Raw genomic sequence first — 13,262 nt, 5'->3', positions numbered from 1 at the left:
GTAAAGGAATCGCCAAAGTAAACATTAGCCAATTTCTTTATTCAGACAATTCAAATGTAGCCTAATCTTAACAGGACGCTTAAGGGCAAGCTGCCCACACTGCCCAGTTGCATCTTTCCAATTGAATTGCGTTTCAATCACATAACAGATACGGAAGCTTATCACAAACAACATGGATCGTACTCGTACACTATGAAAAATATGAAGTCCCAGAAACCCTTCAAATGAAAATTACGTCTAAGATTACGTCATCAACATTGATACATTATCTACACATCTATTATGAAGTTACATTTGATCTGATTATGGTTAGATCAATAACATTCGGTAGCCTATAGAATACAAAATAGCCTACATATTTTCCCCCACTGGCAGAATAAATTATGCCAGTAGTAGGCTATATGCTACACAAGGACATCATGTATAAATGTAATATATTTTAACATTTTCGACTAGCCTACTAAGAGGGCATAAGGCCTGCAGGGATCAAGTTTTAATCCAGTAGGCTATACATCAATTTACTATATGACCAATATGATAAATATTATGTACATTATATTCATATATTACAGTGATCCTCTGACTAAAAATTATTTAATCAACAAAACACCCCCACCCAATAAAAGAGCTGGTGGTGGTGGTCAGTGATGGAAAGGTTTACATTTCGGTAGTGATTTGGCCACCTTGATTTGTTCAATGTTCCATGATGTAGAAATATAGATAGATAGATAGATAGATAGATAGATAGATAGATAGATAGATAGATAGATAGATAGATAGATAGATAGATAGATAGATAGATAGATAGATAGATAGATAGATAGATAGATAGATAGATAGATAGATAGATAGATAGATAGATAGATGCGTCGGACGGAATATTTAGCTATGAGGATAAAAACTGTAGTAGCTAATGTCCTTGGTGCAATTTTTCTCACACTCTCTTGGCGCTAACATTTCAGATTTCAACGGAGACACCGTTTCTGTAACTGGTGTGGCAGACGGTGAAATTCGTCTCCGCTTTGCTTGCTCAAAGATGCCAGAATCACTTGAGTCAATTGATTTGATCGAAGATGGCGTCTCTATCCAGCTAGACTCGGACAAGTCTTTGGCTTTCGCCTCCTCCGAGCCATTAATCGGGGACCTCTCCGTTGGAATGGCGTCCGATCCGTCCTCCACTAGGTAGTTTGTGCCCGTTCTGCTCCCGACAGAATTCGTGGGCCAGCAAGAAAGGACCGAGGCCGACTTGCTGCAGTACTGGGGAGGCGTGCGCGCGCCCCAGCCCGACGGGTCCGCGTAATAACCCAGAGGTCTGTTGGAGCAAGCTGCGGTCGGCAGGGGGAGAGCCTTCACTCCGGCCGCGGCGTACGACAGCAAGGTGGCCGCGTTACCGGCGAAATCAGCGGCGTCGTATGCCGAGGCTGCGAAGTCCAGTCGGTTGTTGGCAGGGGTGACAAACCATCGCTGCGGGGAGGCGACGGCGGGATCCTCGGTTTGTTGCTGAGAGAGCAAGCTGTTGCTGAGTGGGACGCTGCAGCGCTCCGTGCCAGCAGCGCTCCCCACGCCAGGGTGAAAGCGGGACTTGGCATACGAGCTGACAAATTGGTCCTGCAGGAACGAGCTAGTCATGGCATATCTCGCACCAGGCCCGATCTGTGAGCGCGGAGAATCACCTGGTGATGGAGTTAGGCGGTCGATGTCGCAGCCTGTGTAGACACTGAAAAGATGGAAAGCCAAAAACTATTTACAAACGTAGGCCTATAGGCCACCCGCAGTGTGTTATATTTCACTGACCTCGAAACGAAGCGACTGAGAACAAATATGGGAACGAAACCCAAATCATATAGGCCTATTGAAAGTAGTTCCATTATAAAGTGTAATCAACGTTTTTCTTTCTGTTACTTTGATTATAAGAGCACTTAGGTATGATTATTACTTTTTATTTTTATATAGGTTTATATTAGCCTATATGCTCCTGTTAAATGAGGATATATAACTTTTTTGATTTGACCTAATAGAAAATACTAATTAAATAGCTATTCCAATTTTGAAATTTTGTTTTTTTTAATCGAAAATGTTAATCAAAATAATAATAATAGTAATTTGACTACATCATCCCGATCCAATACGCACATACCGAGTAGGCCTGTACAAAAGCAACGAGTATAGGGCATACAATACATTATATATACTTACGTGTCATAGTTGTCCCGAAATCCCTTGGCAAATGGATTATGGTCGATTTTCAATTGCGTAATCTGTGAAATTAAAATAAAAAACAAAAATTATCTGTGCTTTGTTTAGAAACGAATAAATTGGTCTTGGAGCTCGTGTTTAATAATCGTTGTCTTACGTCGGTATTCTGATAAGCTGTAACAGCGATGAACTGTGTTTCTGTGAAGGTGAAAGTCTGCACTCTTCCTGACTGGCTGCTATCTTCTGTTCCATCCTCGTTCACCTCCACCACATGCAGCCTGGGCTGGTACTTGTGGAGGGACTGTAGAACCACCATCTGGGACATGAACAAAATAAATACTTCAATAATCTCACTGTTCTCACAGCGATGCTGAATTCAAGTAGACTATTACTGAATTAATTTGATCACCGGTCAATTTTTCCGTTATCAAAAGTATTTTCGTTTTGGACACGTGTAAAACAAGCAAGCACAATCACATTTGAAGTCGAAAGCCATCATGATTCATGGGGGGAAATTATTACAAATTATTATATGTAGAGGTCATTGTGGCAAATGATGCGGATCTGCATTTTCCAATTTAGATTGCACTGTTGCACATGTACCAATAACATAAAGTATAGGCCATCTCTAAAATAGACAATATATGAAAGGTGTATGTACCTGGCCCGTATTGTTAGTACCACCCTTGTTGTTCGTTAGCTTCAGTTTCCCAAATGATATTTCTTGACGCATCCAGTGCGCGCCCGTATTTGGCGAGTCCGGGTGCATGTACACCCTATTTCCTGAGGACACATAATAAATAAAATATGTAATTAGGACGGCCTACATAATAATTTAATAAAAATAAAAATATTGTTTACATTTAAAGGGATATACTGTCCCTGGATATTTCAATACACCCCCCCCCCCCCCCCCACACACACACACACACACACACACACACCAATTAAGGGGAACTTGAAATTAAAGTAAAGAAAATGGGGCTGAAGTTTCACAGACACCAAACAGAGATGATTATCACAAAACAAGGGCGGTAAGTAATGCACAACTATGTTTCGCGCCCGTATTTGTGGTTAACGAATATAACCACCACAGAAAAAATAGATTAATTGATACGATTTTGAAATGCGTGATGTTCTATACCTGTTACATTTGTGTCAGCTTTTCCACATGGCACCCACTTGCCTCCTTGAAATCGCCAGTGGTTGGGATCAGCGAGGATTACATCCACAAATATATTGTAGTGAGCAGTCGGATCAAGGCCAGAAATGTTGAAACTTAAAAAGGGAAACATTCGTCTGTGGGGGAATAAATGAGAGCACAAGAAAACAGATGTATATCTGTATCGCAACAACTTATAATAAACTTTTACGCGTTTACATTCGTCTGTGGGGGAATAAATGAGAGCACAAGAAAACAGATGTATATCTGTATCGCATTCGCAACAACTTATAATAAACTTTTACGCGTTTAAGCCGCGCACGAATCTCAGATGATATTTCACCTCGGTTTATAGCATAGGCCTACCCGAAAGAAGACAACTGGCGTTTATTTCTTCCAATTTTTTTTTCTTTTTCTTTCCGTTTGGAAAAGTTAGAATTCGTAAAATGATATTTCCTTACATTTGTATGTAATAGGCCTATACTTGACATTGCCGTTGACAAATATATAAATAGGCCTATAATCACACGCGTTTGTCAAAGGAAACATAGTTGTGCATTACTTACCGCCCTTGTTTTGTGATAATCATCTCTGTTTGGTGTCTGTGAAACTTCAGCCACAATGCCCTGTTGCACAGATACACCTGCGCCTTCCCAGGGACCAGTCCAGCTTGCGCCGATGAGAACTGGTAGAATGCCGCTCCCTGATAAGTGTGCCCATACTGTTGCGCGTAAGGGTATCCTGTCGTCGGGTAGCCCTGCGGAGAACTGTTGGTCAGAAGGCTGTTGTACGCTCCATTGGTTATGACCGGGTGGTGGGCCATGTAACGACTGGGACTTCCAATAGAAAAGGCCGGGTGCGCTGGTCCATGTTGACTCGGATAAGGGAACATGGCACTGGGAGCTGCGGAGACTGACTGCGGCTGGCTGGATTGAGAAAAGATATACCTTTCTCCAGCAGATCCATCAAAATTATGATGACGAATGTCAGAGACGCCGTGAAGATCAGGAGAGAGTTTTCCCCTCTGGACGTCCCCCGGCGCGTCCTTGGAGTCGGGGAAATGGTCTGCCTCCGACTGATTCGTCATCTCCCTAGAGTTTTTTTTCAGAGGTGAACTTCTCTCCAGGTTGTCGCTCGCAGATATAATAGGATGGTCCTGCAACGAGAGCTCAGATGATCCATCGGAGCTTGGGTAGCCACTGCCCACATTCATAAATTTCTTGGAGAGATCACTCGCTGCCGGCGAGATGCAATTCTCGACCTGCATAGTTCTGGCGAAGTACCGTTCCGTTATTAGCTCAACCTATATATCACGAGCTTTTGCACACGCCTGACTAAAGGCGACGAAAACGCCTTCCTATATGGTTCGTTCGAGGTAGCCTACTTTGTGGAAGGCAGTAAATTAACCAATTGACACCGTCATGCAATCAGGAAGGATTTTCTCGACACCACTCTTCCTGCATTGCTAATGAAACAAGTACTGCCATTGGTTAGCGCACGACGGTAATTTAATTAGACACTTCTTAATTAGGGCAATCTGAAGGACTACGGTACGCGCAAAACGGATTTATCTTCAGAGCTAGTGTGATATAAAATTGCTTTATAGCCATTTTATATATATGTTATGTATATCTATCTATACATAGAGGCCTACTACAACAACATACAGGCTATATACATTTAACTGTAAAGATATATTTTCAGTCAGTCGATTGTCACGGCATCGTCTGACTGCTGGTTATTTACCTAGTTTCCTGCGTTATTTACCTATTTATGCGCTATGAGTGCCAAAGTATGTCTACCAACGAAAATATATTATTAACACGCTAAAAATGACAGCCTAGTGACAGGCAGTGAATTTGATGCTTTAAAATGTTTGTGATATAGCGTGAAATCATGGCGTTCCTCTGAAGATGTGTTTATTGAGTCCCAGGCCTGGTAAATATTTGATTACCATGCCCTAAAGTTATGACCCTGTGCACATTGTCAATAGAAAATGCTCTATCTCAGTGCAGACAAGTAAAGCTACCCACGTTTTTATAGTTTGGACAAAATGAATGTTAATCCTCATTTTGTATAGGATCATTCAGGATTCACACTTTTCGCCTATTGAATAAGCATTCAAAGTGTCTTACATTAATACAGTGAATCATTAAAGGACCACGCAGTGTTGTTGTCATAATTGTCCACTCCATTGTCAACATCGGCCATTGTTTAGGCCTATAATCCTCAATTTTCCCCAAATTGCTTAATTTGTAAGATACCGTGTTTATTTGCGTTTTCATGCTTTCATCACTCCCTTACACTTATTTACAGAATGTAACATATAAACCTCACTGTATCTTTAAATGTCCCTTCAAGCTGTCCCTATCTTCAAATGTCCCTTCAAGCTGTCCCTAAAGCTGCATGCACAACTTTGACTGGTTGAATTAGTGCATGCTGTATAAAATAAATGTATTGTGTAGGGAGTTTAAGATAAATTACCTACAGGATACCTATAGCAACTTTATAGGTGTTTTTCCACACCATATCAACGTGTTTTTCCACACCATATCAACATGAATCATGTCATGTCAATCATGTGGGGAAATGTGCTAAATAAGTGAAAATTATAGCTACTTACTGTATGGTTCTAAAAAAGACTATTTGTACTATAGTATTTGATATTTCCCCCATACAACTATTACGTCTATTTTGAGTTTATTTGGCATCATTATAAATGTGGGTCTCACTGAGATATAACTCTTAAATTAATCCAAAACATTCAATTCATGTCTCATTCATTCAATGATTCCTCCCTTTGGCATGGCAATTTAATTCATATAAGAGAACCAAAGATGGAGATGAGCAAATTCAAATTAAGAATTGTGACATGATGTCCAATGTCTTCAGAATGATTTGTAAAAACTATCAAGAGTTGATCAATTTGGAATTTATTGGAAACTATAGTAGAAGTCATGTGCAGGTTGCACATAATCAAGTGTTTTAATTCAAAGTGTACAAGTATAAGGGTCCATTGTGTTATATTTGTAGAGTTACAGCTGGAAAATTAGCTGTGTGAGTATCAGTCCCCACACTGGGCGCAGCTATGGACTGGAATATACACGCAAAACATATTTATGCTTAACTCAGTATATTGTTAATTAAGAGTTTAAATGTGCTTGGGTAAATTACTGAGAGGATACCCTGTATAAAACAATGTTGCTAAAATATCATCAGTCCACATGTATAATCTTATTGTTGGTTTTTCTTTTGTTAGCTTTGGGGGATTTTTCCCACCCCATAAATCTCAAAAACAACAAACTGGTATATTTAAAGGAGTCAAACCATAGCCTACTTCATGGGGTTTGTCTCTCTAATGAAGAGCCATGCATCTGTGAGGCTAACAAGAGAGGTCATTACAGCAGGGCTACAGGGTCCAGCAATCTATTCCTGTGAAACATGCAAGCACAGGCTTGCCTATGCCCAAGCTGGAGAGGCCACCCTCCACTCCTCATTACAGGATTATGGTTCACTTCCATCACTGATCTTTAATAAGCAAACTGGGCTTGCTTTTTCCCTGAACAAACCAATTGTTGAATCAACCGTGCACTATCCTAGTTTGTTTCCCCCTAGTGCATGTTGTTTATTAGCCTAAGTACTTTGCTCTTATTGGCCCAGCGGTTATGCCATAACCAATTGGGTATGCCTGCGACCAGCCTGTCCCTTGGGAGATCTTGTGCAGGTTAAGAACATACTGCCTTCATCTGCCTGGCACAAAACCCTCACTGACCAGCTGAGCTCAACGTAACCAGCATGTGGAAAAAGTACTCAAATGTTGTACTTAATATAAGTAAATGTATCAATACACTGCCATATAGAACTACTTTGTTACAAGTAAAAGTCCAGAATTCAAAATGTACTTGAATAAAAGTACAAAGGTATTGGCATCAAAATGTACTTAAATACCAAAAGTAAAAGTATTCATTATGCAGAATGTCTCATTTCAAGTTTTCAAATGTATAAAAATCAAAATCAAAATCAGACCTACAAGCTCACAATACGTTGCATTGTGAGCTTGTAGATCGGCTATTTTCAAATGGCCGAAATGTAGGGTTGAAGTTGTTAAAGGGATTGTGACATAAAAAACGTTTTTGTATTTTTCTTTTTAGGTTTTATGAGCTCAATTGCACCCGAAAAACCTGAACTTTTAACATTCAGTAAAGATTTTCTGTGGACTGGGGTTTTCTGGCTCAAACAAGTGCTCTGATTTTTGTTTGTGATGTCACAGCCTGCACATCCCATATATGTCAATGGGATTTGCCAGCAGATGTCACTGTTTTCACTTTTTTGCCTGTTTTCATTGCAGCTCAAAAGGCTTCCAAACCCCAGAGAAAACTCCAGACCACAGAAAATCCACTGAATGTTCAAAGTTCCATTTTTTTGGGTGTAATTGAGGTCATAAAACCTAAAAGAAAAACGAAAAATGAAAAATAATGTCATGAAACCTTTAATGTTATGTTATGTTTTGTAATAATCAAAATCTACGAAGTAACTAGTAGGCCTAACTAAAGTTTTCGAATACATGTAGTGGAGTAAAAGTACAATAATTGGATCCGAGATGTATACTGGAGTAGAAGTAAAAGTATTGGAAATTGGAAATACTCAAATAAAGTACAAATACCTCAAAATTGTACTTAAGTACAGTACTTAAGTAAATTTACTTAGTTACTTTCCACCACTGGTAACCAGCTCCCCATTTATGATGATTCCAACAATATCTTGTTATGCATAAACCTGATATTTGTTACTTGATGCTAAATCTGCATTGGCCAGTGCAGTGGCTGCTTTGACTCCACAACTGCAGCATGAGCCATCCAATAATCACCAACAAGGGGTGCCTTGTGGACAGCAAGTTAACTCTGACAAATTTTGAACCAAGACAAGAACTACGCAGACAAGAAGCATCTGTTATTAATTTGTCCCTTCAGTATTTTAGGCATGTTGGAAACGTGCTAATAAGCCAGACCGAATTTGAGTCTGGCTTATTAGCCAGGCTAGAGAAATGTTACTTTAACTCATACACATGAAAAATGGCAGTGTTAACTCTGAAAGTGTTATATCTTATGTTCAATCAAGCAGAAATCAAAGTCCCCTTTTTATTATTATTATTATTATTATTATTATTATTATTATTGTTATTGTTATTGTTATTGTTATTGTTATTGTTATTGTTATTGTTATTGTTATTGTTATTGTTATTAATATTATTATTTCTAGGAGAGGTATACACCACTTTCATTGTTGTGCCAAATAAATCTGTTTGCCACCTGGGTCTAATCTAATCAATGTGAATGACAAGGAGAGAGAGCGCCTGAAAGTGAGCACAAGCTTAGGGACTTTACCTAATGCCCAGCACTGTCACTTCAATGATGTGATCACAGCACACAAAATGACAACAAAATTATAACCAGCAAGGATATGGGGACATGTGTGCTGCCCCAGTCAGATGAAATTGCTTTTTCTGACTATGAAATGGCTTGTCTCTTGTCGGATGGGTAAACATTTCCCTGTCAGGCCAGTAATAAGGGATGAGGCACAGTGGGCTGAACTAAGAGGAGAGAGCCAAGGTTATTTGGGATTCATGACAGGTAGTGGCTTATATTACAGTGGCAATAAAAATTTCATGGGAATGCATTTAAGATGGCCCTTAAGTTATTTATATGTTGTTTGCTAGACGTCACATTGCAATTTCCATCAATAAATCAAGTTGAAACATTTCTGTCCCTATTTTAATCATGGCTTTTTGGTAGAAAAAAGATGAAGCCAATATTATCATAAGACTTTAATTAGCAAGCAGGGCTAATTTGTTATCGTGTGGTGCTGCTTTGTTTGTGAGATGCTAACATAACTATTACCCCCTGTGGTCTCTTCTGCTCTGTCAGAAGGAATCAGGGTGTTCTCTGAAAGAGAAGACAGCTGGAGGTCTGCTAAGGGGCCACGTGGACAGTTGTGGCTTTTAAACCCTTATTAGCCATCCTCCCTGGACACACCGAGACACGCATCCGTGTCTACCCAGAAGTGCACTCCTGCACCCGCTCATTATTGATGTCCTTTTAGGTCGCCTAGCCAGAGCTCACTGTGATTCCTGACCACAAAGCTCACAGCAAATTAACCTCAGGACAGGTGATCATGAGGAACAGTACTAGACAGACAAGTCAGAGGGCATTCACATCTCAATACTTAATAATAACCACTATAGATATGGGGTAGTAAGAGTTGACCCTCGACATGTAAATCCTCATATTCTCTTTATACTCTCATAAAGAGAAAGGAGAAAAACAAGCTGTAAATCTGTCCAGGCTTGCAGCATCACCAACCACCATTGACCCTTGGTTAATTTCATCACTTTCCACCTATTAACAATTGAATGAAACCGCTAATGACCATCTACCCTCATAATTATATAAACAAACAAACATATATTTTTATCTATCTATATGGCACCTCACAAGAAACAGCTGAGGAAAATTAAAATGAGGTTGGATGTTTTTTTTTGCCATGTCCATTTGCAACCTGCACATTGTACTATACACAAAGGTAGTTGTTGATCGACACATTGTGTTCATGTTAATTGTACCTTCACTTATAATTTCATTAATTTTGGGTTGTGTTAATTGACATTGCTGCACTAATTGTGTTGTGGTAAAATACACTTTTAAAACATTTGGATTATGTTGATCACATAATGCCCAAATTCATCAGACATTAAGGTGTACAGAAGAAACAAGGCACAAAAAGGTCCCCCGCATCACTGTACTGCTATGGTTCAAGGATATTGCAATTAACGGTATATGCAATCATACCATTACATTAAACACAAGTATTAACGTATACGTATAACATTCATGTAGCCCAGAAGTTAGATGGAGATTAAATGGACACACATTGAATATGCTACCTTCACAGGACCATGACAGCATGGTAATTAAGTGACTCGTTTTACATCATTGTAAAATAGAAAGAAGAATTTTAGAATGAACCAGGTTAAATGAACTGTCACACACATTGTAATTTGAGCTCTACCACTAACACTAACAAACAACAAAATGTGAACAGATGATTACATGGATTAAAATGTGAAACGTGAAATGTGTGATTTTTTACACATCCCAGTTTCATAGGGAAGTAACACGTGCAGAATTGCAATCCCCTGACTAGCAAAACCCCAGAGAGCGACGCTACAACTGCTTTGCTAAGCTAAGTCAGTGATGTGGATCATTTGGTTTCACAAATCATGATATAATGTCAGAAAAATCAGAAAGTGTACAGAGGGGCTAATGTCCCAACCAAAACTTATTTTATCACCTGCTGCTGACCTCTTATCAACTGTTTGTTGCCATCGTCTCTTTAAATATTAAAAGTGCTGTGTGACCCATAGGGAGTGCAGTTGGGGTTCATGACCATTTTGTTATTTCTGCTGCAATCCAACTGTCAGATGTCTGCAAGTGAAGAACATTGGCCACTGTCCCCAGTAAGCCCAAGGCATGAAAAATTCAGGCTAACTCTACTTTTTGAGCCATTTCTGATGAAAAAGCAGTAAGCACACACGAATGAAACTGACTTATGCCAACTGGATATCTTTGAATCGCTCTGATTGTGAGCTTGATGTTTGTGACTTTGAAATAATTTATAAACATCAATTCCATCTTAAGAGTATAGCCATACCATGTGTGTGCATATGATACTCCTTGGAGATTCCTCTGGCATTCCCCATGCACTATAGGCCTAAACCGCAGTCATAAATAAAGCCTGATTTATACTTTACTACAGTACTTTGATTTAAACAGAAGCCAGCAGATCTATGAACTAACAACGCGTCGCAGTGTGATGTTTGTGGAAGACACTGGTGAGCAACTAAGTATAAATCAGACGAAACTCATGAAAGTAAAGGCTACTCTCTTCAGGAATGATATGGACAAAATCATATATATCACAATATTTCTGACTAAATAGGCCTACTAAATATTGTGATGAGATTTGTGGGGATGACTGGGATATTTTACTATATCTTTTTCCGAACAGTATATATATAATGTATGTAATGTATGTATATATAATAACTGGCTAATAATAGAACTACAACAGTTCAGAATGACATCACTTTACTGTAATCTCTCTAAACCTCAATGCAGATTTTAAAATCAGGAAAAGACCAGTATTATAATATCCAAAATCCCATACGATATCTATTCTCATATCACAACATCGATTCGATATTGCCTAGCCATGTGACCTAAGCCTTGCCGTACCAATTAGCATATTGTATAAGTTGCATTATATTGTTTAATTGACCTTTTGAATGAGGATGAAACCTTTTCACATTGCAGTCCAAAAACAACAGTCTGCCTCATTTGTACTTAACATTTTTATGAATCTAGGAGAAATAAGTGATAGAGCTGTGTGAGAAATGGTCTTGAAAAAAAAAGGTTTTTCTCCATTTGAAAGAGAGAAGCTATTGGAAGAGAATGGGAGCAAACAGGCGATTGCCGTGTTACAAGAATAATCTTCATTAGAATCGCAGGCAACAACACCAGGCCAACACGCAGCTCATTGGGAATGCAGTGTGAAAAGAGAGGCCCACAGATTATCACTCTGCGTAACTCATGTTTAATTTATCCAGGAGCAATACTGTCAAGAGCCCTACTGTTCCAAAACACTAGTGGCTGATAAAAGCTGAAATAAGACTCAGAATGGCAAGCCCAAAATAGCACAACCCTAAGAGTAAAGTCACTGCACAAAATGGCTGACTGAACATGCGAGAGTGAAAGCATTACAGACATCTTCAATATGTTTAGCACAACTTCACAGTAGCATAATATCACTGCTTTGGATTCATCAATATTTAAGGGGGGCATCTCTAAGTGAACTTAACAATTGAGTGCAAAAACCACACAATACTCAGTACTTAACCTTTGTCCATATTTGGAACATCATGAATATCTCCAACCGCTCAATATCTAATACACCAGATAAGGCCACATTCTAAGGCATAAGAAGAATAAAGTGAGCCTTCATTTCAGGTTTGAGAGGTAGCCCTGAACCAATTTCTGTGTGCCTCTTTCTTCCTCCCCATGGCAGAGTGAAATGGAATTGCCTCTCACATTCAAAGACAGCTCTAGGAAGGTGATAATAGAGCTACTCCCTGCTGTCTTCAGGCAGGAAATAGGAAAGTGGCATATGGGGCCAGGAACCAAATAGAGGAGATGCGACCAGGCAAGGGAAGGAACCAAAGGAAAGGTTAATGATGAGTTCAGTACTCTACTGGGAAGGGAAACCGTGTTCCAAGTTGAGAGGAAAAATAAATGTGACGTGATCTATGTCTCCAAAACGTACATCTCGCTCTGTCACAAACAAACACAGATGGAAACAGACAGTGCCTTCTTAAGACTTCCTGGCAAACTATATAAATATGAAAGGCTGATGAAGAGAAACTGATCCTATGTCATGAGAAATGTGCCCCAAAGTAAAAGTCTATTGACAACCTGAATATGTAGTAACACATATGAATACTGTGTGGCGTACGGAGTGGGATGCTAACATATACACAATACTGTGTGGAGTACGGGGTAATGCAACTATAGCCTATTAAATTGTCATAAAGTATTCATAAAAAATAGGAATACAAAAAAAAGCAGCACACCCAAAAATTCAAATAAAAGGAGAACAAAGTATACAGTATCACATTTCCACTTTTTTATTGGCACACACCAATAAATGAACGCTTACACGTTTCAGTATGAGCCTTCATCAGAGCATCATGTAAGTATTACAAATTACAATGCATTACTTGTACTATGTCAATTAACTATTGGCCGACATTATTTCAGTTAATTCTAGTATTTTTTACTTCTATCAAATTCAT

General features: G+C 39.1%; 1 protein-coding gene across 1 annotated transcript; it reads right to left on the bottom strand.

The window, feature by feature from the left end:
• Positions 1-882: 882 nt before the first annotated feature.
• tbr1b (T-box brain transcription factor 1b) lies at positions 883-4,625 on the bottom strand (the record flags this gene model as incomplete). Its single annotated transcript, XM_079518183.1, has 6 exons — positions 883-1,717; positions 2,197-2,258; positions 2,354-2,512; positions 2,858-2,979; positions 3,341-3,495; positions 3,925-4,625. The coding sequence occupies 6 exons, from the start codon at positions 4,623-4,625 to the stop codon at positions 883-885; spliced, it is 2,034 nt and encodes a 677-aa protein (XP_079374309.1).
• Between the last annotated feature and the right edge of the window lie 8,637 nt (positions 4,626-13,262).

This window comes from Electrona antarctica, assembly GCF_951216825.1.
Source record: "Electrona antarctica genome assembly, chromosome: 13".
Taxonomy (NCBI): domain Eukaryota; kingdom Metazoa; phylum Chordata; class Actinopteri; order Myctophiformes; family Myctophidae; genus Electrona; species Electrona antarctica.
The sequence above is the reverse complement of the archived record's forward strand: the minus strand, read 5'-3'. Positions and strand labels throughout refer to the sequence as shown.